Consider the following 26,573-nt stretch of genomic DNA (forward strand, 5'->3'; position numbering starts at 1 on the left):
AAAAGAAAAAAAAAACACTATTCGTGGGTGAATAAGTGGGTGATTTGAATTTTACACAATCTTTTTTCTACTTTTAAGTATTTTGTAATTTTTTTTTTTTAACTAACCTATTATATTTTGCCAATTTAGCACCCACCGCCATGCCAATAGAATAGCTGAAGAATATTCCAGATATAATTTGTAGGGAAAACTTCAAAAAAAAAAACCGTGGTTTCGCAGTTTCTCACTTTGCCCCCATATAGTTTAAAGTGTATCGATTTGGCCCAATGTGGTTTCATTTTTATCTTTTTGGTAGCTTTTTCGTTAATATTTCATTAAATTATATATAAAAAACTTCAGATACCCATCTAGATTTATCAAATATTCACTTTAGTACCCTTCAATTTTAACTTTATCACTGATTTAAGAAAAAAAAATAATGAAATTGATAAGAAAAAGAGAAAAAAGAAACCACAGGGGGGCAAATTGATATATTTTAAACCACAGGGGGGCAAAGTGAGAAACTGCGAAACCACATGGGGAGTTTTTTGAAGTTTTCCCTAATTTATAAGCGTCCCCTAAAAAAAAAATTACAGATGATCCTAACAAATTTAAAAAATATTTACAGATGATCCTAACAAATTTATCTTTACATATCTGACTCCCTCCTTGCCATGCGAGTAAAATATTGGCAATTTTAAATTGAACATAATGATTGAATCACCATATTCATATTCACACTTTAGTCACTTTTTTTGACTTATAGATAATAAAAAATACAAAAAGTAATACGGTGATCCAATCACAGTATTTAAATTCATATTTCAGTTTCTTTTTTTTACTTAACAATAAAAAAAGAAATTCGATGATTCAATTGCTGTGTTTAAATCACCGTGTTCAATTTAAAAATGACGCTCGCGTAACAAGAAAAGAGCTATTTATGTAAATATAAATTTATTAGGACCATTTATAAAACAAAAGTTTCGAAGGGCTTAAATACAAAAAAAGCCCTTTACCAGCTCTTCTGCTTTATTTTTCCATAGTTTTGATTTAGATTGCCCAGTTGCTTGAAACCAGGTCATTCATTAAGGGGCTATTTGATTGCACGTAGTTATAATTGTGTTGTAATTGTAACTGAATTCAAATTTAATTTTTGAAAAAAAAATAAATTATCTCGCAAGTGAAATACTTTATTCTATCAAATTATAGATGTCAAAACTTTTTCAGAAGCAAAAAAACAAAAAATATATATATAGTAGGTCTTGTACGCTATTAGGAGCACAGAGGCCTCTGTACTCCTAAGCCGTTTTCGATGATGGGACTTCCGAATCGACGATCGGCACTGTTAGATTTGATCTAGAATATATGAACTATTTAGAAAATAATTTCTGCAGATTTTCGATATCATTTACCTAGTGATCGAAAGAATTCGAGATCAATAATTTTTAATAATTGATGTATGCCGTTTGCAAGTTTAACAGTATAAAAGTATTTAAATCAGATGAAATTTTGATAAAAAATTCTTTATGCCATCTACAACAAGATCAATATCTCTGATCGAAAATTTTTAGTGTAACATCATAACTTTTTATGAGATTTTTATTTTTAGCCGTTGATTTTGAGTCCTTTCGATCACAAGTAATGATATCGAAAAACCGAAAAATTTATTTTCTAGATAGTTCAAATACACTAGATCAAGTCTAACAGAACTGATCGTCAATTCAGAAGTCCCACCCACGAGCACCTGCACCCGTTGGTGCCCCTCGCTGCCACGTTGATCCCAACTGAGAATTCATATTATATATATATATATATATATATATATATATATAGATAATAAAAATAAAATTTTAATATTTTAATAAAATTTATATTTATAGCTTATAGGAAGTTATATCATGTTAAGCACAGTCAATTTGCATGACTAAATTTAGTTGTTAAAAAAATAAAATAATAGCTAGAAGCATATGAAATACATAAATAATAACTTAACGTATCTGGCTTAAGAAAATTTTGGTTGGCGTCTCAGACTCCAATCTCCGCATCATACTTTTTAATCTACGAAAGAAATTTTGCCCACAACAGTGTCTACTAAAAAAAATGATTATAATATGAAAATAAAACAAAAAACATCAATCTTAAAAAAATTAATATTTTTTTAGAGCACTTCTCTTACTCATTCAAATCTCATACATCTTCTTAATCTTCAGCTGGTAGTTGCTCCGCGCGCCGAATCATTTCTGGATTTCTATTGTAACCTATGAACAAACACCTCATCTGCATCACCAAACTGCGATATCTAAACCGATACAGTCTTGCCATCACATCAACCACAGAAATCCTTATTCTTAAACAATTTGATTTACCAAGAAGTTCCTGTGATTCTTGAGAAGCGCATGCAACGTCGCCGCGAAGAGGAAGCTAGGACGGCGCTCCCCTCGGCCTAGTTGCGGGCGCGTGCGAGCCGTGCGAGGAGGCAGCCGAGGCGGCGGCGGTTCACGGCGAGCGACGGCTCCGGTGCAGACCAGCCCAGCGAGCACTTATATGGGCCGCAATTGGACTTTACAGGACGATATTTTTTGAAGGAGACAACGTTCTTCGCATGTTCTTCTTCTTTATCATCCTCATAATCTTTGTTAACACAATGAGATAGAGAGAAGGAGATGAGTGTGGGGTGAGAGATTAGATGATAATGTTTCTTTTTGCATGAAAAATAACATGTCATGCAAGAAAGAGGGGGTGAGGGGATTAATGGTGGATGGGAGTAGATTGGTGTTACAAAACTCACTAATTGATGAAATATAATGCATGTAATTAAATGTGGAGAGGTGAAGGGTTGAGCATTTAAAAGTAGAGATTAATGGTGGAGGGGAGTGGATTGGAATTACAAAGCTCATTAATTGATAGAATATGATGCATGCAATTAAATGTGGAGAGATGAAGGGTTTAGCATAGCATTTAGAAGTGAGGATTAATAGTGGAGGGGAGTGGATTAGAGTTACAAAGCTCACTAATTGGTGAAATATGGAGAGGTGAAGGGTTACGCATTTGAAGTGGAGAAGAAACATAAATTTTATATTGGGGATTCATATAAGAGATAAATATTATCTATTAACCTAAGAATGAAGGGTTTCTTGCCACGTGGCAAGAAACATTGTGGATTCTTTATGTTTAATATATATATATATATTCTAAACTTATACTATCAATACTACCCAAGTCTCTGTGTACTGATTAAGTTTCCGGCCGTTGACTAAAGGATGTGCGGTAGATGAAAAAGTGTCCCCTAAGAGGGTTGAGTGTGGTAGTTGGCTTTAATAGTATATATCTAACGGTGAAAATACATCAAAGATAGATCTAACGGTAGATAAAACTCATATACAAGGCTTGGTACTATCGAAGTATAGTAGCCGAGACCGAATATAGAATTTATATATATATACATAATATAAAGCACGTATATTCAAATTATGGGTCTTCGACAGGAGCGCCTATTTTACGGCGGGACACACTGTAGCGACCATTTTCCTCTTTCCGTATGAAAATAATTTTAAATATAAGAATAAGAAAATAAAATAGAACATCAATCAATACGTTAAGTTCTCTATAACAGATTACTGATGTGAAAATCCTAAAATATAAATTTTCTATTTAATTCAAAAGTAAAGTTTTCTATAACAGATTACAGGGTGTGAAATCCATAAAAGATATTTTTGTTCCATTTAATTTTAAAATATCTTTTTTAGATATTATCTATTAATTTCAAAAAATATATTTTCTTTTAAAATAAACGATTTTATTTTTTTTATTTTAATTTCAAAATTTATTCGCTAAACAGATTTTTTTTTCTATTTAATTTCAAAAAGTAATTTTGCATAGAATTTATTGTTAATTTATTTATCATTTAAAGCAATATCTTCTCTTAATACCGGATTTATATTTTAATTTTTAGATACATATTTTGACAATCATATAAAATAGGCTAAAAATTAAAAAATAATTAAAAGAGGGATGTTATGACTTTCTAGATGAATTATTACGTGCAGTTGGCACGTCAGTGTTATAGTAACATATCTTTATACTGCGATTTTGCATCGACCAGCCGTAATCACTGTTATAGAAAACTTACTTTTGAATTAAAATAGAAAAATTTATATATTTATGGATTTCACTATCAGTAATGCTGTTATAGAGAACTTACGTCATCATTGCTGTTCCATTTCTATTTTTTAATTCTTTATTTAAATGTTTCATACGGAAAGTAGGAAAAAATGGTCGCTAAGTTTCCGCGAAAATGGGTCTGTCGACAGACCCAAATTTGAATATACGTGCTTTTATATATAGTATATATATATATATATATATATATATATATATATATATATATATATATATATATATATATAAGGGGAAAAAATCATAAGTTTTAGAAATCTATCACATATGTACCCTCCGAAACCAATAAAATAGAAAGGAACATTATCACATTCATAAAAAAAATTTAAAAAACATAAATATTTTTTAAAATAATTGAGTTCTTGTTTTTAATTAAAATAATTTGAATTTAACTTCTTGGTGTTGTGTCTCACATTTAGGAATATGCTTTTAATATCCAATTTCATGTAGATTGGAGTATTGGTTTTGATTTATCAAAGCGCGTTGCAAGAGTTTGAAGCTTACAAGTTTCTATTACGTCTTAATATATTTTGAAAAAGAAAATTAATAGGTATAGTAGTTTGTTTGGCCCACATTTTATAACAAAAGTTTGAATATTTCTAGAAACAAATGATTCCATTTACTCCACCGTTATTTTCAATGATGGAGCATTCAAATCGACGATCAACACTGTTAAATATAATCTTAACTACTTAATTTTTCTAGAATTCGAATTTTGTAATCGTAGCAGTAAACTAGTATAAGTATATAATCATGTGACTGTTCAACTAAATAGCTACGCTCAATATACTTATTTTTTAATGAGCACATATATGCTTACTCTAATATTTCTACACTAGTGATTTAAGATTTGTTATCTTAATTAAAAAATATACAATACACCGACCTATTCAGAATATCACCACTCCTGTCTAATTAGGAGCGTTATAATCTTATACAAAAATGTATATAAATAAAATTTCTATGTACGATCCATGTCAATATTGTTACCGTCTGCCGGATAATAGATATGAATAGAATATTAGTCCTTATATTATAAATTGTACATAATTAATACTTAAACATCCTCAAGCTAGTGACATCCCATAGACTTTGGGATATATGGCTAAACATTTATTGAATAAATAAGATTTAAATAAATTTCGGAAAATACTACTCCAATTTTTCATAATTTAAATTACCTTTATGAAAAAAAAAAAAATTTTTTTAATAAAAAATTTGATAGTGCTGTGTCATGGGCCAGTTGGGTGGAACAAAGATTTCATAAGAACAGTCCCAAAGTGAAGCAGTTTCATTCATCGTTCATCATGTGGACTATATTATGAGTCTTAAATTATTACGGATAGATGAGTGTACTGTTTCACTGTAGTGACTTTTATCCCAATAAAATATTTATCGGGTTTGGTTCGTGACCTCCCTAGCTCTATATATATTCAATATAATTTAATATAATATCGGTAAAAATGTATAGAATTTATCTAAATTATGGACTATTCTGAGTTGGCTATTCAATCTTTCAAAATTGTTATTTTTTTAAATAACATCTTGGTTTCAAATTTAAGTTAACTGTTTACTTTAATAAATTGATAGTTGCGAGAATTATATGAAGTACTATATATATTTATATATATACTTATAGAGTCCCGCTGGGATACTATCAATAGCACGGGGCATTTGGTGCTATCAAGCTCTTTTATCATTTTCATCCGTTCGATTATACTATTCAACTAACTACCTACTCAACCCTAGGGGGCCCACATCATCCTAACCGCACATCCTTTAATCTAAGAGCAGAAAACTTAATAGTATCAAGTCATTGGTGCTATTAATAGTATTCCAGTCTGATTACTATACTATCGATAAAACCAAACTCTTGGTACTATCAAGCTTTCTACCGTCCGATCTATCCTTTGATCATTTGCACATGTTAGATTATACTATTCAATCAACAACCCATCCAACCTTATGGGACCATTATCATCCTAACCGGAAACCACTATCATCTTAACGGCACATCCTTTCATCTAACGGCCGAAAACTCGAAGTACCAAGTGCCCTGTACAATCGATAGTATAGTAGCATAATTCATATACAGTACGGCTACTATACTCTTATAAGTACGATTATCTTCATACTCGTAAATCGTTTCAATGGCAGAGTTTCTAAATTGGTGATCCATATATTTAAATATTATCTAGAGCATTTAAAATTTATAGAAATCAAATTTTATAATTTTTTGATATCATTTACCTTATGATCAAAAAATTTCAAAATTGGCAATTTTTAACCATTGGTATGAAATACTTGCTAGTTTAATGATGTAAAAAAATCAGAATCGGTTGAATTTGTGATAGAAAATTTTATTTACTATCTAGATAAAGATTAATAACTTCGATCCTAAATTGAACGATTCGATTATCAATTTTTAGAACGTCATTCGATTTTAACTGTTCATTTTTATGCCCGCTTGATGAATTTTATTATGATTTCGAAAAACTACGAAATTTATTGTTTGAAAGTTTCAAATACTTTAAGGGTGCGTTTGGTTCGAGTTATCCTGGCAGGATTGGCAATCCTGCCAGGATAACTGTGTTTGGTTAATCCGCTATATAATCTAGTCGTTAATGTAGCATTACAAATCGAACAGGATCACATCAAAAATATTAACGGGAGGGGGGTCGTATATCTTGCATTACTGAAACCCGTTAATACTACATATTATGTAAAATGACAATTTTACCCTCCAACAACCCCAAATCTAATTAAAAGCATTATTTTCATCTCTCTCTCGTCTTCCCCCCGGCCTTCTCTCTCGCACGCTACTTTCTCTCGCTCTCTCTCTCTCTCTCTCTCTCTCTCGCACGAACACCTATCATCTTCTATTGCGTCGTCCTCCCAAGTAATCATCACGATCTCCTTCCCTCCATTCGTCATTTCTGTAAAAAATAATATTCAAATGACCACAACAAGGACAATTTTGAAAAAAAACTATATTTTTATGTCAGGATTACTAAATTTTATAAACTGAACCAAACATATTAATGCTAAACACTGTAATCTAGTATTGCATTACTGTATTAAACCAAACGCGCTAATGTAGCATCAGTAGTAATCTCACGCCGAAATTCAAGATATCTGGATATGTCGAGATACTTTGTAATATTACATAGCTCGAACCAAACGGGCCCTAAATCATATTTAACGTAGTGGATCGTCGATTCGAAAATTTTATCATCGAAAATAATTTATATGAGCACAATGAGCTCTACACTAATAAGAGTATAGTCGATTCGAAAATTTTATCATCGAAAATAATTTATATGAGCACAATGAGCTCTACACTAATAAGAGTATAATAGCTCTACCTCTATATAATATATATAAATATAATATGTATATATAAAATATAAATATATATATATATATATATATATATATATATATATATATATATATATTTATTTATTTATTTATTTCTCTCTTTACGGAGGAGGAGGAGAGGTTTTTGAAACCCTAGCTCCCACCGCCTCTCTCTCCTCTCTCTCTCTCGCTCTGTAGCGCGAAACCCTAGGACGAAGGTAGGATGTGAGCCCTCCACTTCCCTAAATTTCGATATCCAATCGCAACTTCTTTGTTATTAATCATCGTATTCATTCATCAGCAGTATTTTTTTTTTTTTTTTAACTGTTTGTGATGGGGTTATTGCGAGATCTACGGTGAATTTGGTGTCGTTGATGCGTTTTAGCGTTTGATTTGAGCATGATTCGTGTTAAAGCTCCCATCTTTTGGGTGATGGTAGTGTGATTGTGTTGTAATTAGGAGAATCCTTTTTCTTTTCTAATTTACTTTTTTACTTGTTGATCTAAATTATTTGCAGGTAATATAGAGAAATTTAGGGTTTGTTTTGTCCCAAATGCAGGGTATAGTGATGTTTGGTGAAGTGATATTGGGAGAAATATTATGTTAAATCTCTCCTAACAGCTTCTCTGTGTAGTAGAATCGGAAGCTCCAAATTTGAGCTTCTGCTTTTGAGCCTCGAAATCATATTTCTGCTTCCCTCTACAGCAGAAGCTCCGAACTTTTCTGATTGGGAAATGATTGTTAGAAGTAGCTGCAATTGAACAAACATGTTCTTAGAGTATACAAACTTCTTTTTTCCCTTTTGTTGGTATTTTGCTTGATGATAGAATGTGTATTTCATAGAAATAACTTTTGTTGACATCATAGACTCTAATTTTATGATGAGCAAAGTCCGAAATGGGATGTTTTTTCAGAAGAGATTAGCTTCCGAGGGATATTCTATAGACGCTTATTAGCTCATAATGTTGCTCAACCTCTCTCTCTCTCTTTTTCATAAGAAACCAGTACTCTTTCCCCACACATCACTCACTATAGAGGAAACATTTTATTCCTTATGATCATATCTCGTCGTAGTCATTTTGTGTTCAATGCATGTTTAAAGAAGATACTGAAAGTGGGTATCTTGAAGTGAGCTTGTTTTCCTGTATGTTGTTGCTCGATGTGTTAAGCTAGGCACTGTTATATCTTAGTATCGTGCTTTTGTACTTATATTGCGCATTAGAGGATGTGATTAACATGCATGTAGTAATCTCCACGAAAGCAAATGAACATAGCAAACCAGTTTACATGTATCATGGTCTTTAATTATTTACTTGGGTACAGTTCACTTTTTTCTAGCTATATATCTCGAAGCATGTTTTTGCAAAGTTTGCGTGAAGCATTTTATGCGTAGTTTATTGGAGATGTGTTTTGTCAAATATGATGGTCAATGTGGTAGTGGTTTTATCGAGGGGGACAAATACTATACTGTCTATATTTATTTGCTGTGCTTGCGTAAATGACTTTTTCGCTTTTATTCTATGTGTGCAGGTCCTGTCTTTGCTAGCGCTATGGAATAGCAGCGGCTTTTTATGCGTGAAGTTACTACATTATGCGAACAAAAAATTAAAATTAAATTAAATTTTGAGAATGGCGGATTCGATGGTGTCGAGCTTTTGGGGCCCTGTTACATCCACCACTGAATTGTGCGAGAAGAACTATGCCCATTCTACGTATATTGCAGAATTTTACAACACGATGTCGAATATTCCGTGCATTATTTTGGCACTCTTTGGCCTTATAACTGCGCTGCGGCAACGGTTTGAGAAACGGTTCAGCGTTCTTCATATATCTAACATGACACTTGCTATTGGGAGCATGATTTTCCATGCCACACTACAACACGTGTAAGTGTTCTCTTTTGCTTCTCCATTATGCACCCTACCTTCAAGATTTTAGTTACAAATTTCCTAATAACCGAATGAGATATCGTCGATCCATGTACGTGTAGGCTATAATTTTGCTAAATCACCCTCATTTTTTGTTTTTTTTCCCTGGGCCAAACACTTTACATTATTTTTTTTCTGATTGAACTTAACTAGTTTTCATATTTAACAAAAAAATGACCTTTCGATCGGCATTTGCAGACTACAGCAAAGCGACGAGACCCCAATGGTATGGGAAATGCTCTTATACCTCTACGTCCTCTACTCCCCCGACTGGCACTACCGTAGTACGATGCCGACCTTCCTCTTCCTATACGGTTTGACCTTCGCAATCCTCCACTCGTTCTTCCGCATAGGCGTCGGCTTCAAAGTACACTACGTTGGACTCTGCCTCCTCTGCGTCCCGCGCATGTACAAATACTACATCCAAACCAGAGACGTAGCCGCCAAGAAACTGGCGAAGTTGTTTGTCGCGACTATAACCCTCGGCACTCTCTGCTGGTTTAGCGATCGGTTCTTTTGTGCGAAAATCTCGAGTTGGTATGTTAATCCGCAGGGCCATGCATGGTGGCATGTTCTGATGGGGCTTAATTCGTACTTCGCTAACGCTTTCTTGATGTTTTGTCGGGCGCAGCAGTTAGGGTGGAATCCGAAGGTGGCTCATTTTTTAGGGTTTCTTCCGTATGTTAAGATACAGAAGCCCAAGAAGCAGGAGTGAGGAAGAAGTTTAGAAGTTAAAGATTTCGTTATTTTTTTCGTGTTTCTGATCTAATTCAGAAGTTTTGTACAAGTGATACGGAGTATAAAAATCGACCGACATCGACTGTTTCTTCTTTTTTTAAGTAGAAATTAGAAGTTTTTTTTTTTTTGAATTCAATTATCTTGTCCACCGAATTTTTGAAACGAAATTGTCATGAATTACAGGGTGTGTCAAGTTATTTTTTGTAAGATCCTCATCCATTGCATGTAATTACTTTTTAAGCTTTTATTTTTGTACTCTCTTTCCCTTTTCCAGTTTCTCTTTCTAACTAGGTGGAAGTGAGTGTGTATCAAATAGATGTGTAGTTGGTTTTTGTTCTTCATGTAATATTCAGATCAAAATTTTCATTTGTTAACAATAACTTTGATGATGATATGAACATGTATCCAATGTGCTTTATTTTACTCTCTCTCTCTCTCTCTCTCTCTTATACAAATAACAATATATACAAGCTGACTGAATGTTAAGTGCATGTTAACATCATGTTCTCAAAACCTTTCATTTTTGGCCCCTTGTTATCATCAATCAGATTGAAGAATCACATTTGAGCATTCAAATTTAACCACTGTGTTTCTAATAGTGAGATACTACTAAAACAGAGAGAATCTCATTCCAGGGTGGAATGAAAATTGTCTAATCTTTGCCAAAACACTCAAATTCTAGTAGTAAAACACAATTAATTAATCGGAAACCTTGCAATGCATTAAATCAAGCAAACTCTTTCCTTCTTAAATGGCAAAAAGAGCACATAAATAGAGAAAAAGATACTGTATACTAACAACAAGGAGAGAGAAATGCCGTGTCGACAAAAATAAAGAACATATACTGATTCTGGTAAATTTCATTTGAACATCCAACTGATACACAACTGCAAATCAGCAGATATCATGCAAAACATATTATGTTCTCGATTCGAAAAAGAAACAAAAGTGGTACATAATCACAAACTGTAACATGCCCGCGACAAAATTGAATCATCTATTTTTCAATGTCTCTACTCAAAATCTAGTTGTAACAAGTAAATCAGTATTAGAAGAGTTTTAGGAAGCAAAAGAGGCTGCCGCCGCTATTGCATTTGACTGGTATCCAAAAAATGAAAGAATTTCTTCACCTTTGATGTACATTATCGTTTGACCAAACTTGATATTTGTGTTCGCTTTAAAAATCTCAAAAATTTCACCTCTTTAGCATGAAATATTATTAGTCCCGTAACTTATACTTTGCAAACTCGAGGCGGACATATCGGTTCGCCATCTCTTCGGCCCACCCAGTTCTCCCTCTATATTATATGCAAACGAAGCAAGCTTAAGATCCTCCCCGCATGAGCTTCGGATTCCCAAATTTAGCAATTTTTGAGTTCTACTTAAAACTACAAGGCTCGAAAATGTCGAAAAGCTATTCCCCACGAAAACATCGGCTCTCGCACAAACCTCGTAATCAATTGCCGATTGAATAAGGTAAGGATACCTTTTGTAAATTTCCCAAACTCCTAATCTCTTTTTCTCATACGGGAGTAATCCATTTTTCCAGCCGCTTAATACCGAATCATCTTCCAAAAGGCTATCGGCAACTGCAAGATAAACAAAAACCGGGTATTGTAGACCGTTGATTCGCGATACCCTTTCCATAATCTCCTCTTTACTACTACAAATTTGATTTATGTTCGACCTTTGCTCCAATTTCTTGCAGTGTATCATCCAATCTTTCTCTATCCTCATATGAACGGCAATGTAAGGTGCCGTCGCATCAACCGAGCCATTTTGGGGAATCTTCTTATCATTTCTTGCTGCTGCACCAACCTCCTTAATCTTCGATATTACTTTAATTGCTTCATTTTCTATCTCATCGACTAATACCAAACATTCAAAGATCTTTGCGTAATCCTTAACAGGCCAATGGTCGTGCCAAAGGAACGGATTTTTCCCGACAATTTTGACAACTTCGAATTTGTCGATTTCGTCCTCTTTACATTGGTTCAATTGATTCAAATCTCTCTCCTTCGTCCACTTCCTCCCGCTTCCCTTTTGGACTTCGAAAGGCTCCGTTTGATTCGAGAGGTCAGAGAACCGGCCCAGTTGAACAAATCCACTACAGAGAGAATTGAACTTCTCGAAATTGAACACTTTATCGAACGAAATCGGCTGAAGCAAATCGATCTCTTTGTAGAATAGCGAAGCGCTCAAGCTAGGCATAAGAAGAGTCCGATTCAAGAACCTCGCGGTCAAGCACGCCCTCGCGAGCGCGATTTTCTGATTATTTAATCCCCATATAATCTGAGGGACCTCTAAGAACTTATCCTTCCTCAAACCAAATTGCAAATTAGGACCAGTCGAAGCAGACGCTCGATACAAGGATCTGTCATAAAACCAATTCAAACCAGGGAAAGGCGAAAGAAGAGTTCTTAACACCAGAATCAAAATTACCAACACGAAGAACCTACACACTATCGGCTTAGTGCCGCAGTTGATAGACTTCAAAAATTTGCAGTCCATAAATTCCATTTGTATTTGGCAATCGAGCTCTTCACTCAGACATTTTCATTCATGAACAGTTTCCTCGAACAATCGCCAACTTCGTAGAGTTCAAATTGAAACCATGCCAAACCAGTTGTTTTCACTGAATAAGAAGTGCTTCTTCAAAAAGCCATTTGACCTGCAGTGGAATCAAAACTAGTAATTCAGATCTGAAGAACTTTTCGACTTCTTTCCGAAACACATCCAAAAAAAAGCTAATATCCTAAAATTTGACTGAATTCAGCAATCAAAATGATTGTCAAGATCTTGAGATATCTGCAAAGAAAACAAACTGAGAATTGTGCAGTGAAAACATCATTCAAACACCTACTCAACAAAATCCATCTAAGAAACCATATAAAAAAACCACAAATTAAACAATCCCTAAACAGGAAATATTCAAATCTAGAGATTCCAAACAACATAAACCATAACAGGTTTAGCACTCATCCATCATAATGTAGAAAAAAAATGAGAAAAATCTCAACTTTAGGGCTTATTATTAAATCAAACCAATTCAGAACCTCAAATCAAGAAGTAATCTCAACTTAATCCACCAAAAACACATAAACCCAATACAATCCATGCTCCCATATCACACCAGAATTAATCAAAATGTAGAAAAAAAGATGAGAAAAATCACAACTTCAGGGCTTATTAATAAATCAAACCAATCCAGAACCTTAAATCACGAACTAATCTCAACTTAATCCACCAAAAACACATAAACCCAATAAAATCCATGCCCCCATATCACACACCAGAATTAATCAAAATGACAACTTTATTGTGGATTTGGTATCAAATCAAAGGGGTAAAACAGAAAAAAACATACCCTGACAAAAGATCCCTCTTTTATGGTGGAAACCTTTGTGCTCAGAGAGGGGGGTGGTATAGATGGAGAGATTAATTAAGGAAAGAGAAAGGTAGTTGCTTTGGTTTGATCTGACACACGCAGTAAATGTTATGCCTTGTGCTGTGCTTGATCTTCTATACAGCTTTCTTGTTAGGGTGTGAATAGTAGATGGATTGGGTTTTCAAGTTTTTTTATCCTTTGTTTTTTTTGTTCTCTGATTAAAAAGATGCTATGTGAGGTGGGGCTCTTTACTGGGATTCCTAAAATGCCCCTGCTTCTTTTTTCTTTTTTCTTTTTTCTTTTTTTTTTTTAAGCTCATGAAAATTTTAAGTATCTTTTTACATAAATTATTAGTATTTCAGTAGTATAATATATAAAGGGTATGAACAATTTTGAATTTGAGAGAGATGCAGTGTCTCTAGAGAGGATTGCAGGTGATCAAACTTTTGACTACTGAATTGCTGTCCTTTTTTTTTCTCTCTCTTTTTTTTTTTTTCAAGAAGATCTTCTTATTGTTTAATATATTTATCATGTAAGTTAAAATTAAGATTCAGAGAGTCAGATCGCATCTACTTGTTCATAATCCTCCCCATATGCCAGCTACATTAAGCTAAATTTTTGTCAAATGAATAAATTGCTATACTATCTCGCAACTTCTGTTAATCATGCCTACAGAATCAATTACAAAGAATTAAATTCAACAACCAAAATCCAATCTATAATCTAAAATCAAATCCCATCCAACACATTAACAATTAGTAGTACATACATTCAAAACAAATTTTTTTTTTTTTAAATAAAAACTAAAAACTAAAAAAGAAAAGAAAGCAAGGTAGGATGAACCTGTAATTTCAAGGCAGGTGAGGGGTAAATTTGGCAATGCAGGTGGTGGCGGCGGCTTTCATTCATGGGCCATAGGGCAGGGTTGGAGTTCATTTAATTTTGGGAAGTTATGCCCTAATGGGCCTCTTTGTGGGCCCCACAAAAGGGGGAGCCCATTTGTGGCCAGACAATTTGAACAACCTCTGCCCATTACCTTCTTGCGCGTAGGGCCGGCAGTCCCGCTCGTCGTGTCCGGTTTCAAATGAGCTCCAGATCGGCCGCTCGTTTAATAACCGCAGCTCGATGCGTGTAGGGCCGGCAGTCCAGCTCGTTGTGTTTGGCTTCAAATGAGCTCCAGATCGGCCGCTCGTTTAATAACCGCAGCTCGAAATGAGCTCGAGATCTATCGCTCGTTTAATAAACGAGTCGAATCCAAGCTGGAGTCAGCTCACTCATGTTCGGCTCGGTATAGCTCAAATATATATACATATATTATAAATTTTTACCAGTTGAGCTCCTGGGCTTTTTAAAAGTATAAGAGCATTTGTGCTTATGATTTTTTAAGCCATAGGATCGTCTCAAGATCCGTGCATCATTTTTAGCTCTATATTGTTATTAATATATTCTATGTATTTTTCACTTAAATATTTTTATTATCTAAGTTGTTTTGATTTGGTAAAGAATCATTTCACAACAAAAATTTGAAGAGTTCTTTCACAATGGCCAAATGGGGGACCAAAATGTAATATGCATAAAGGTTTTGAGAGTAGTTGTAAAATAAAAGGTACAGGGATTTTTCCGTAATAGTTGGATAGTACAGGGACTATTCCTACAAGTTTCTCCTTCTTCGTCATCGTCTCCCTCGTCTCCGAAGAGAGAGAGAGAGGGAGAGAGAGAGAGGGGGAGGGGTTAGGGTTCGAGCTCAAAAATGGAGGTGGAGGTGAGGGTGGTGGGAGGGATCGAGAGCTGCTTCGTCTCCCTTCCCCTGCACGTCGTCCGTGCCCTCGAGCAAACCCGCGGCGGCGGCGGCGGCGGAGGTTTCTCACTCCCTCCAGTGCTCGCGCTCGAGCTCCGCTCCCTCTCCTCCGGCGAGCGATGGAGCCTCGCGTGGTCGGGCTCGGCCTCCAGTTCCTCCGCAATCGAGGTGATTAAGTAGTTGCTGGTTCCCCTTTCCCATTGTTTCTGTGCGTAATTGATCGAAAAGATGGGTTTTTTTTTTAGGGTTTTTAGGGGCATTTTCTTATTGAGATTGCTCGAAGGTGCCTAATTAGTAGATTTCTTATAAATTTGCTGTTTCTGTGTGCTATATTGGCTCTGGTTCCAATTCCTTGGTGATCGTGGTGATTAACTAGTTATTGCTTCTTCGTTCTGCTTTTTCTGTGCTTAATTGATCGAAAAGGCGGAGTTTTGGGGTTTCTACGGTTTACTCGTTGGGTCTTATCAAGGAGGGTGTGAGATCGCCCAAAATCGCTTAAATTAGTAGGATTCCTTATTATTTTGCTGTTTCTGTGGGACATTACTTGTTCATGTCACAATTTCTCAGCTACCGAGGTGATTAACTAGTTATTGCTTCTTCTGTACTGTAGCTATGCGCATAATTCATCCAGAATATGGGGTATTTTGGGGGTTTTAGGGTTAGTAACTTGTTTGGGGTTTTTATAGGAAGGTGGAAAATTCCCGGGGCGCTTAAGTTGGGCGAATTTGTTCTTTTTCTACTGTGTCTCTGCATAATTTGATGGAAAGATTGGATTTTTAGGATTCTATCTCTGTGGGTCTTCACTAGAAAGACTTGATTTTGAGTTCCAGGAACTCATTAGGGTTTATCCTTGTTAATGTGCAAAATTGTTTCTATCTTTATGCTTGCAGGTTTGTTTTCTTTCTCATCAGTTGATTTTTTTTTTCGTACTTCTCTTATGTTCAAGTGTTATTTTATCATTTGCAGGTAGATCAGAAGTTTGCAGAATGTCTTTCGTTGCCCGATCGCACAATAGTTCAGTTAAAAGTAGCTTCTGCTTTCCCAAAAGCCGAATTTGTAACCATAGAGCCCAGTAGCGAAGATGACTGGGAAATATTGGAGCTTAACTCGGAGTTGGCTGAGGAGGTCATTTTGAAACAGGTCCGAAATTCTGGGTCATTATTTCTCTCTTCTGATGACCAAATTGGTTCTCACTCTTTACATTTATTTTGATACTCAAGCTTAATGTTTTTATGATGAACGTGAATGGTGATGCCATTTTGTATGTCCGTTCTTCTTGCCTCTTTGCTATTCACTACATATATTTTCTTAGTTAACTTGAAGATTTATTTTGTTGTTAGGTTGGTCTTGTCTACGAGGGTATGAAATTCCCGTTGTGGTTGCATGGGCATATTGTTGTGGAATTTCTTGTTGTTTCATCTCATCCTAAGAAGTCAGTAGGTGAGACAAAAATTAAATCATGTAATCTTCCATCTCTTCTTTCCGTGCATTTCTAAGTTATGCTCTCTAAAACTTTCGTTCCTCGTTAGTTCAACTTGTCCCAGGAACGGAAGTCGCCGTTGCACCGAAGAAGCGTAAAGTAAAAGCCGATCAGTATCAGAACGGCCAAAATGGAAGCTTGGGAAAGGAACAGGTTGCAGGAAAAGCACTTCTACGTGTTCAAGAAGCAGAGAGGAGACGTGTGCATACTTTTGAATTTAAAGGCGCCGAGTTGGGTGTTTCACTTACATCAGTCGTTTTCATACATCCAGAAACAGCTAAAAAGCTCTCCTTTGATAATCTTCAGTTGGTTACGATCTTCCCTAAATTAGTACCAAAGGAGAGTGCTCAGAACCAAAAAGATGTTGCCCTAAAGAAAGGTCCTAAAGAGAATAAAGAGGTGTTGTTGCCTAGTAAAGAAACAACTACAAATTTAATTGTTCGTATACTACTTTTGGACTCGGTAGCAAAAGGACATGTTATGCTTCCTCAGTGTCTTCGCCATTTCATAAGAGCAGGTTTACACTCATGTAAGTGTGCAATAACAAAATTTTCCTATTTCCTCAGTTATAACCTTTCTGCATTTATCACTTGTACCCTAGAAACTAGAATTTTCAATTATACCCTTCAAAATCTCAACATACATACCCCTCAAAAGCCAAATTAATTCTTACACTGATGTCCCCTTCTTAGAGGGTTTTCTTCAACTCAAAGGCAACTTTCCTGATGAATTGGTCGACTCCCCTGAATAAGATAAGCGTGTATTTATAAGAAGCTGCAATGTTGGGGGGCATATAAAGAAATTCTGATTTTAAGGGTTATAATACAAATTATTTTATAAAAGGCATTCTCTGCGATTTTGTATAATCATCTTACCTGCATTTGCATTGTTTTGCTCACTTTGTGTACTTTCATACTGAGTAGGCTACTTTTCTTCTCAGGGGTGTATGTGAAAAGATACTGCCTTAATTCAAGGAAGGAAGTTCCGTATATGACTCTTTCTCCTTGTTGGTTTAAGATGATCAGGAAGAAGAAGAAGAGGGCTACTGATGATGATGAAATAGACATTAATGACAGGGACTCGGACAATAACTTTTTCTTGAAAGAGAGTACTCTTTCGAAGGAAATTCTTGTGGATGGAGATAAAGGGGGTGATTTTAAATCTCAGTTGAAATATGAGAAGAAGTTTCTTATCAAGTCATGGCTCATTGGACAAATCAAAGCTATTTCTTCCCAAATTGGTCAAACACCTCTAACTTCTGTGGTTTTACCAAATCAAAATTTGCTTCACTTCGAAGTGATTGATAAAAAATTGGGAAACAAAACAAAGGAAAAATCTGCAGTTGAGCTCACTTATTTGTTGAGCGTTTCTTTTGATAATTCTAATAATAGTGATTCAAATGGTTGTTTCGAGCTCTTGCCAAATGGCAACGTCAGTGATCTAAGTAATTTGGATTCCTCTCTTGGAAATTTAGAATTTGGTGAAGCTGTTACTGTTGACTCAGCCTCAGAAAGTGGTTTCAGCGGAAGCTTTGAACTAACTCCATCTTCTTTGAGCTGGATGAAGAAGGCTATTTCAGATGTCACAAACAGTAGGGTCTAACTCTTTTGTTTCTCTTCCATTCAATCATGTTGATTTTTTTTTTTTTGTTTGTAACCATGTTGAGTTTTTCTCTAGTCTTCTTCTTTTCTTAATATTATCAGCTTTGTGAATTTATGCAAGTTGTGCAGGGTTATTTGTTCTTCTGTCTCCGTCATCTTGGAAGTTATTAAAAAGCTTTGATTGTCCTCTTCCAGGGCATGTTCTTATTTATGGGCCTCCGGTAGGTGGCTATATCTTTTATATTTGCCCTTTTAATTTGAACATCTACCATTTTAAAAATATTTGGCCCGAGTTGGAAAGGTAAACAAAATGGAAAGAAAAGAAACTATTCGTTGTTGAGACATCCGAATAGAAGTGGTAATCTTAAAAATTATGTAGGGAATAATAGTAGTTTTTACTTTCAACCTCAGAATTGGTGTTTTCAATCTCTAATTCTCTATCCAGTAATCTCAAACAAGTTTTCCTTCTAATTAATTTCTTCTCCATGCAGGGTTCTGGAAAAACTACATTGACCAAAGCTGCCGCAAAATATCTTGAGGAACACGAAGAAATCTTGGCACACATGTAAAACATTCAGCAATTTTTTGCATTTTTATGCCCCAGATCTTTTAGATAACTTCTTAATTTTGCTACGACAAAACAAATTTCTCTAGTTTTGAGGTCCCTCTTTGTAACTTAAAAATTGCATGAATATACATTTTGTTTAGTACTGAGTGAAAGAGTATTTCACTTGCTTCTCTTGCAGAGTTCATATAAGCTGTTCGAAACTTGCTCTTGAGAAAAGCCAGACGATTCGACAAGCAATTGCAGACTACATATCTGAGGCTATTAGTCACTCACCTTCAGTTATAATTTTTGATGATCTGGACAATATAATTTCATTTTCTTCGGATTCGGATGGATCCCAGCCATTGAATTCTACCACTGCTTTGGTGAAATATTTGACTGATTTGATGGATGAATACAGGGTGTGTTTGCTATTACGCATGTAGCGACCTTTATTTTCTATATGTTCGGATTTCCTACCTATCTATCCCTGCTTAATCATCTAATTCTATTCATGACCCAACTCATGCATTTTCATTGAAATGACTTTCTCAAAAATTGAATTGCCCTTTTGAATTGGTAATCCTCCAAGTTGGTTTTGTGTTAGAGAAGGGTGACTTATAGTGAGTCATTTTGTCAAGTACAAGGGCATGTATATAAAGAAATAAATTTTTTAAAGGCAACAAACATGAAAATCCAACTTTTGTAGCATACAAATATTCATGTAAAATCTTATTATGTTATTGCTAAACATCATAAATTTCTATTATTCCTCAACATCTATATTTCATAAGGTATTATCTTATTTACTTTTCCTCATTAGGAGAAAAGCTGGAATTCATGCGGATATGGCCCTATCGCGTTTGTGGCTTCAGTGCAGTCTCTTGGGAACCTTCCTCAGGCTTTGACATTTTCAGGTTCTTAATTTTCCATAGAGCTTGTTTTTCTCTGCTGGTGTTTCTACAGAACTGTTGTTTGAGTAGAGCTGGCACTTGTAGCTTTTCGTAAAAGTCCTTTATCAACCACATTTTTGTAGCAAAAGTGGAAGGTTCAAATTGGAGTTTACGCTTTTGGCGTTCAGAAGCTCATTTTAGCTCTTAGCCACAGAAAAAGCCTTAAAATTTTGTTTGCCCAGCATATCACTGTTGCTTTAAGAAGTCACCTAATAGTTTGAATTGCTTGCCTGTCAGTTTCTTCTTCTTCTTCTTCTTCTTCTTCTTCTTCTTTTTTTCTTTTTTTTTTCTGTTTTTGTCTTTTATGGGTTCACAGGGAGATTTGATTTTCATGTTCAACTTTCTGCTCCTGCTGTCCCTGAACGTGGAGCAATATTGAAGCATGAAGTTGAAAAGCGTGCTTTGCAGTGCTCTGATGATTTTCTTACTGAGATTGCTTCCAAATGTGACGGATACGATGCATATGATTTGGTATTCTTCTCCTTAAATAAGTATCCATGATTTTCTTTTTGAAAAAGAAACTGTCTTATTGGCTTTTAAAATTATCTATTTATGTACATCCCATCGAAATCTGAACTATGAACTTCAACAATGTGATTTCTTACATTATACATCCAAGATGCTTCTCTTCACGCAAACCTCATTTAAAACTGTATCATCTTCCTTTGAATTAAATGATGCTACGGTATAATTTACTAGTTATTTGTGTATGAAACTGCACTTACGTAACGTATATGAAAATTTGGATCTTATGGGAATGCAGATGTAATTAGATGACATTGCAGGGGAATGTCTGAAACGACAGTACTAGGTTTATTTTCCAGCTTTGGTGGTTGATATATTTTGGTTGTAATTTCCAGGAAATTTTGGTCGATAGGGCTGTGCATGCTGCTACTAGTCGATTTTTGTCATCTTCTGGTGATGTCTATACAGGAGACAGAAAACCTGCATTAGAGAAGGAAGATTTTGTAAAAGCCATGCATAATTTTGTTCCAGTTGCCATGCGGGGTCTCACGAAAATATCTCCGGAAAGTGGACGCGGTGGATGGGAGGATGTCGGTGGGCTTAATGCCACACGCAGCGCCATTCAAGAGGTGCATATTGTATAAAATATGCAACTTGCATCCCTGAAATTTTTTTTTTTTTTTTCCCTTCGGCACTTTAGTCCCTGAACTTTCACATATGTTGCTCTTCCATCTCTGATTGGGGGGCGGGGGGGGGGGAGGGAATCGAAGTTACCCTTCAATAAATGTTATTGTTTGAATAAGGATAAAAATATTATTTTATATGTAAAAGGTCACATATTGTCCACCTATTTAGCAGTCGGATGGAATTGCAATTTATGTGAAAGTTTAGGGACTGTGTTTAAGTGCGAAGTATAGGGCCCAAGTTGCAATATCGCGATAGTTCAAGGACTATCCATTTTACCCGTGCAAATGTTTCTTTTTCTTCAATTATATATTGCTTATTTTGTTCTATTCTTCTATACTTTATTCGATATGTCTAAATGATTTTCTTTCAAATTTTCTTTTTAATTGCAGATAATAGAAGTACCCTCAAAGTTCCCTAGTATTTTTGCTCAGTCGCCTCTTAGATTGAGATCAAATGTTCTTTTATATGGACCTCCTGGCTGTGGGAAAACACACATAGTAGGAGCAGCAGCTGCAGCTTCTTCTCTTAGATTTATTTCAGTTAAGGGGCCTGAGCTTCTGAACAAGTACATCGGTGCTTCTGAGCAGGCTGTAAGTCAACTAATTATCCCTTTATTAAAATAGCTTATCTAGATAGTTGCATCCAAATATATTAGAAGCACAAAGCTTATTCGCCAAAGACCATATTAAAAACCAGAAATCCTATATCAATTGTGTCATATTTATAAGCTGTTAAGGCTAAGTTTTCTATCATTTATAACATTTTGTATTCGTTCTCCCGAAATTCAATCAGTTTAATGTTGGATCAGCATGTTCCAATCCTTTCTTTACCCTTCAATGAAATTATGATCTGTATCTTTTCGTCTTAAGACCATTATCTGTGAACTTAAATAGGGCCGTTCAATTTTTGTATGATTTAGCCTAATATCCATTGCTTAAAAATGTTTGGTCTGTAATTTGGCATCTTCACTAGAGCTAAGTTGAAAATTAAGCTAAAATTTTTAATATTTTCAACCGTAACTCCAGGTTCGAGATCTGTTTTCAAAAGCAGTTGCCACAGCACCTTGCCTTCTTTTCTTTGATGAATTTGACTCTATCGCACCAAAAAGAGGGCATGACAATACAGGAGTTACTGATCGTGTTGTCAATCAGGTAAATCACTGAGTTTATTTGGGGTCCGTTTGGCTTGGCTCGAGCTTTGACGAAAATATGTTGTTTGAGTGGAGCTGTTTGAAGAATCACTAACAACTTCTCTCTAAGATAGAAGCAAAAGCTTCAACATCGATCTTTAACTTGGGGCTGCAAACTTTTTGTTAGCAAAACGTTTAATTTTTGGAAGCTTCTGCTTTCTAGGGCAGGGCTACGAAAAGCTAGGCCAAACAGACGCCAGATATTCTTCGAAATTAGAGTATATCTCATATCTCAAATGGTTGTCTTTGTGGCCACTCATTGCTGGAACCTGTTATTATGCTTAATCTGCAGCTGCTAACTGAATTAGATGGTGTGGAAACCTTGACAGGAGTGTTTGTATTTGCTGCTACTAGGTAAGTCCTTTTTTGAAACACTATTCTTCTTATGTCAAGATATAAATTATTCATATTTTAAATCTATAAAACATGTAAAAATTTGTCCTTTCTTTCTTGAAGGTACTTAAGATTTATATTTAATGTACAAATGCAATTATGGGCTTTCTTAAGTAGCCTTGAAATTTACTACTTATACTATCAGTTTGCGGTTATAATTTCTTTTTGTATGTATTTGCTATTTTCTTCTAATGATTGATTAATTAGATTCTGTACTGTAAACCAGTCGTCCAGATCTTCTTGATGCCGCACTCCTGCGACCTGGAAGGTTTGATCGTCTTCTATTTTGCGATTTCCCTCAATGGCATGAACGGCTAGATATTCTTACCGTTCTTTCGAAAAAGGTTTTTAACCTCTTTCTTTTACTTTCATTATGATTCTTATTTTTCTTCACTTTTGGTATTTCTTTGGCACTTTATATATATATATATTTTCTAATTTGATACTTGGTCACCCTTCATTTCGAATAATGGAAAAAATGTTCTCCAGTTTATTTAAACAGTGTATCACTTACTAATTTCCCTACGACCGAGTGAGCAGCTGTTCTTGAATCAGTTGCATTTTATTTTGGAAGGTGGTCCCGTACAACTCTTCCAGTCGAGTTACTTCGTACCTTCTAGAAGGCCATTTCAATCGTGCAACTTTCAGGTTCGGGCCAGGGATGAGAACCTTGCCAACGAGACCGAATGGGCTAATTACGGATTTAGTCCATGAAGTTTGACCTGGATTTCAATTCTATTTTTGAAGTTTCTCTTAGTACCTAAAGTTCAGTCTGATTTCGATTTCATCCTTGAGAGGATAAATTTTGGTGAAGTCCAAAAATGCTGCTGGGCTATTTCCAACAGTAGAGTAGAAGTTATGCAAGAAAATCCATTGGGAACTAAATTGTCACAATTGGAACTTTTTGAGGAACCGAAAAAAAAAAACTAATAATTATTCCAATTCCTTTCTTCTTTTTCGTGTTATCTTTTCCTTCTTTAGAAAGGGAAATGATTCTCATATTATAATTGGGTTTTTCCCAGCTTCCTTTGGCGAGTGATGCGAGTCTTGCAGAAATAGCTTCTGTGACCGAAGGATTCAGCGGTGCTGATCTCCAAGCACTTTTGTCAGATGCACAGCTTGCGGCAGTTCATGAGCTTTTGGAAAGTGGAGAGAATGACAAGCAGGTGAAAGCTCCTATAATCGGGAATGAGCTTCTCCGGTCAGTTGCTTCGAAAGCTCGGCCTTCAGTCTCGGAAGCCGAAAAGAGTAGACTTTACGAGATTTACAGCCAATTTTCCGAGGCGAAGAAGTCAGTTTCTGCTCAGGTATATACCCGAAACTCCATCTAAAGGACACAGATGCTGTAAAAAGAAAAGAAAAATATTTTTGCCTCCTTTATAAAGTTTTTACAGCCTTGTACAACCGCCGATGTTGCAGTCGAGTATCGGCTCTTTTGGTGATCATACCTACTATCTAGCTCGGAAATTTGCGCCGATGGGATCCCTCCACATCAGCACAGTTGCAGAAAGATGTAGAAACTGTTAGTGGGCATAGCGTAACTCTTCTGCAAATGTGCTTTTGAGTGGAGCTGTTTATGCTTCGCACTTCTGCCAAAAGCTCTAAGATATTTCGTGCATCGAATACCTGGCTTCCGCTTATGATAATAAATAATATTATTTCTCCCTGCAGGTGAGGGACAAAAAGGGCAAAAGGGCAACTTTAGCATGACCTTCTTCCCCAAACAGAATTATGCATTATACCATGAGCCCCAAAGGAAAGACCTTTTCCGAAGGTAATCACTATTTGCTCAAGCGATTATCCTCGACCGTTGACATTTATAAACACCATACTGATGCTTTTTTAGATCCATTATTTGGGCTTAACCCCCAAGGGTTCAAGTATGTTTCTAATCTGAGGAGCTCAAATCAAGCCCTTTGTCGAGGAAGCTCGGAATGAGCTGCATCTACTATTCATCAAAACATCGGTAGCTTCCTATGACTCGAGGGGAAAGTACGTAAGTACATAAGTTTGGAATAAATTTCTTAGACTCGGAAGCAATTCCCATCTCATATAGATATTGTAAATTATTCTTTTTTCCTTTTTAACGCACGAGCGACGCATACAAGTAGAGCTTCTAATCGATCCCCACTGCAAAAATCGTCTGTCTAGGATGCTGATTAGTGTTAGGAATCCAACAATCTGGGGGGAGGGAATACAAAGTAGAAAATCAGATCTCATAGAACAAAACATCTCAGCAGATTCTTCTCTTTTTTTTCAATATTTTTTGGAATAAAGGGGCAATGTTGTTAATAATGGTGGTGGAGATGCTTTCCATGTATTCTCCGAACTGCAGAAAACAATAATATGTGAATCATCTTTTCACTCATATTGTAGTCAATTTAGGGTTCTTTTACACATTCATATCAAGAACTGCTCTATACTATGGCAGCAATTAGTGCCTCATTTCTTTTCTGTTTTTATTCAGTTTGTAGCATTTGCTCAAATTCAAGTTCTTATACAAGGCAAGGGAGTGAACAAGCTACATGGTGTGGTCTTATAAATTATAAGTTTGCCTTTGTCCTCGTGCTTTTAGAAGCAAGCCTATTGTTAAGTTTTTTTTTTTTTTTTTGGTCCTCCAAAGTAAATTAATAGATGTTTTAGAGCGTAATTAAGGTTGTTTTTGTGTCCCTGATTAACAATGTTTCTCGTAACTTGGCAAATGCGTAGCTTTGCACAAAGTGTTGTTCGAGGACATGTTTGATTAATTGAAAGTGCTATCGAGATTCTTATATATTAACACCGTTTTCAAAGATTTTTCTGTAGAAGCTACGAATTGGATCTTCTGCTTTTGGATCTTAAATTTATATTATCATGTACCCCAAAAGTAGGTCTGAACTTTTCGAAACTTTCAGTTGCTCTGTTATAAATTGTAACGACTCAATAGTCCCATATCAGATGAGAAACTAATTATGATTAGAATAAGCAAGGCCTACACGTTAGTAATAATAACTGAGCTTAAGCATTTTAGGCAGGTGGTTTGATCCCAACAAATTATAATTACTGGCGGGTTGGGTCATTATATTTAGTATCAGAGCCGAATATCAACCGGAAACGTGTGAGTTTAGTGCTATGCGGGACAAAGTGTTGTTGCACCAACGGATTTGGTCGAAACCACCTCTTGAATCTGTAGGAGCTACCTCCTCTTGAATCCGTAGGAGCCACCTCTTGAATCTCACATCGCCTGGTAATTCTAGTTCTGGTCTGTTTTTCTGTCGATGATCTGGTTTGAACCTGACGAGGACGTCACGGTCTAAACAGGGGGAGTTTGTAACATCTTCAATAGTCCTACATCGGATGGCATACTGATTCCGATCGGTTGATATAAGGCCTACATGTTAGAAATAATAACTGAACTTAAGCATTTTAGGTCGGTGGTTTGGGCCCAACGAATTATTATTGTTAGCGGGTTGGGTGGTTACATAAATAATTACTGCTGAAAGTAAAAGCAAAAGTACGCTTAGACAAGCTCGGTATACTAATTAGTAGTTTCGATTCTCATTTCAGTTTTCGACCGCAACAAAAAGCTGATAATCTTTTTATTTGCCAAATGGACGAGAATCGTGTAATGCTTTAGGCTTCGTTTGAGATTGTGGGGAGATTGTGTTACGTTTGCGTTACGTGCGGTGAGAAACGACGATGGAAAACAAAATACCCTGTTTGTTTCCGTACGTAATATCGCGTTCTGCATATCGCGATGAGTGGGTTACGATATATTTTCTGCGGTCCCACCAGAGAACGCAGAAGCATATTCCTATATGCTTTTTCCTCAACTCCATTTTATTTAATAGCATTAGATAGATCTCAATACCAAACTAAGTCTTAACAGTTCCACATCGGGTGAAAAAATAA

The 26,573-nt window shown here is 35.6% G+C and overlaps 3 protein-coding genes across 6 annotated transcripts; 2 read left to right on the forward strand and 1 right to left on the reverse strand.

Annotated features, from left to right (window-relative positions):
- Positions 7,640-10,522, forward strand: LOC109718094 (alkaline ceramidase 3-like). 2 transcript variants are annotated; one of them, XM_020244114.1, is made up of 3 exons: positions 7,640-7,740; positions 9,046-9,401; positions 9,642-10,522. In XM_020244114.1, exons 2-3 carry the CDS (start codon positions 9,145-9,147, stop codon positions 10,156-10,158), a joined length of 774 nt encoding a protein of 257 aa, XP_020099703.1. In that variant the 5' UTR covers positions 7,640-7,740; positions 9,046-9,144; the 3' UTR covers positions 10,159-10,522. The 2 variants fall into 2 exon arrangements, with proteins under 2 accessions (XP_020099703.1, XP_020099702.1); XM_020244113.1 differs by having other exon boundaries at positions 7,640-7,733.
- On the reverse strand, positions 11,003-13,757 carry LOC109718095. Its single transcript, XM_020244115.1, has 2 exons — positions 13,549-13,757; positions 11,003-12,852 (listed from the first exon to the last, which is right to left on the reverse strand). The coding sequence occupies exon 2, from the start codon at positions 12,699-12,701 to the stop codon at positions 11,385-11,387; it is 1,317 nt and encodes a 438-aa protein (XP_020099704.1). The 5' UTR covers positions 12,702-12,852; positions 13,549-13,757; the 3' UTR covers positions 11,003-11,384.
- Positions 15,266-25,413, forward strand: LOC109718096 (peroxisome biogenesis protein 1). Of its 3 annotated transcripts, XR_002218376.1 has the most exons (19): positions 15,266-15,535; positions 16,334-16,507; positions 16,708-16,807; positions 16,897-17,376; positions 17,788-18,438; positions 18,578-18,669; positions 18,940-19,013; positions 19,195-19,417; positions 19,819-19,912; positions 20,265-20,419; positions 20,809-21,042; positions 21,490-21,690; positions 22,126-22,251; positions 22,582-22,643; positions 22,909-23,026; positions 23,705-23,989; positions 24,354-24,456; positions 24,529-24,678; positions 25,150-25,413. XR_002218376.1 is itself a non-coding variant. In XM_020244116.1 (17 exons), the coding sequence occupies exons 1-17, from the start codon at positions 15,320-15,322 to the stop codon at positions 24,390-24,392; spliced, it is 3,324 nt and encodes a 1,107-aa protein (XP_020099705.1). In that variant the 5' UTR covers positions 15,266-15,319; the 3' UTR covers positions 24,393-25,077. The 3 variants fall into 3 exon arrangements, 1 of the variants encoding a protein (XP_020099705.1); XR_002218375.1 differs by lacking the exon at positions 25,150-25,413 and having other exon boundaries at positions 24,529-25,077; XM_020244116.1 differs by lacking the exon at positions 25,150-25,413 and having other exon boundaries at positions 24,354-25,077.

Source organism: Ananas comosus, linkage group 12 (genome assembly GCF_001540865.1).
Source record: "Ananas comosus cultivar F153 linkage group 12, ASM154086v1, whole genome shotgun sequence".
In the NCBI taxonomy this organism is placed as follows: domain Eukaryota; kingdom Viridiplantae; phylum Streptophyta; class Magnoliopsida; order Poales; family Bromeliaceae; genus Ananas; species Ananas comosus.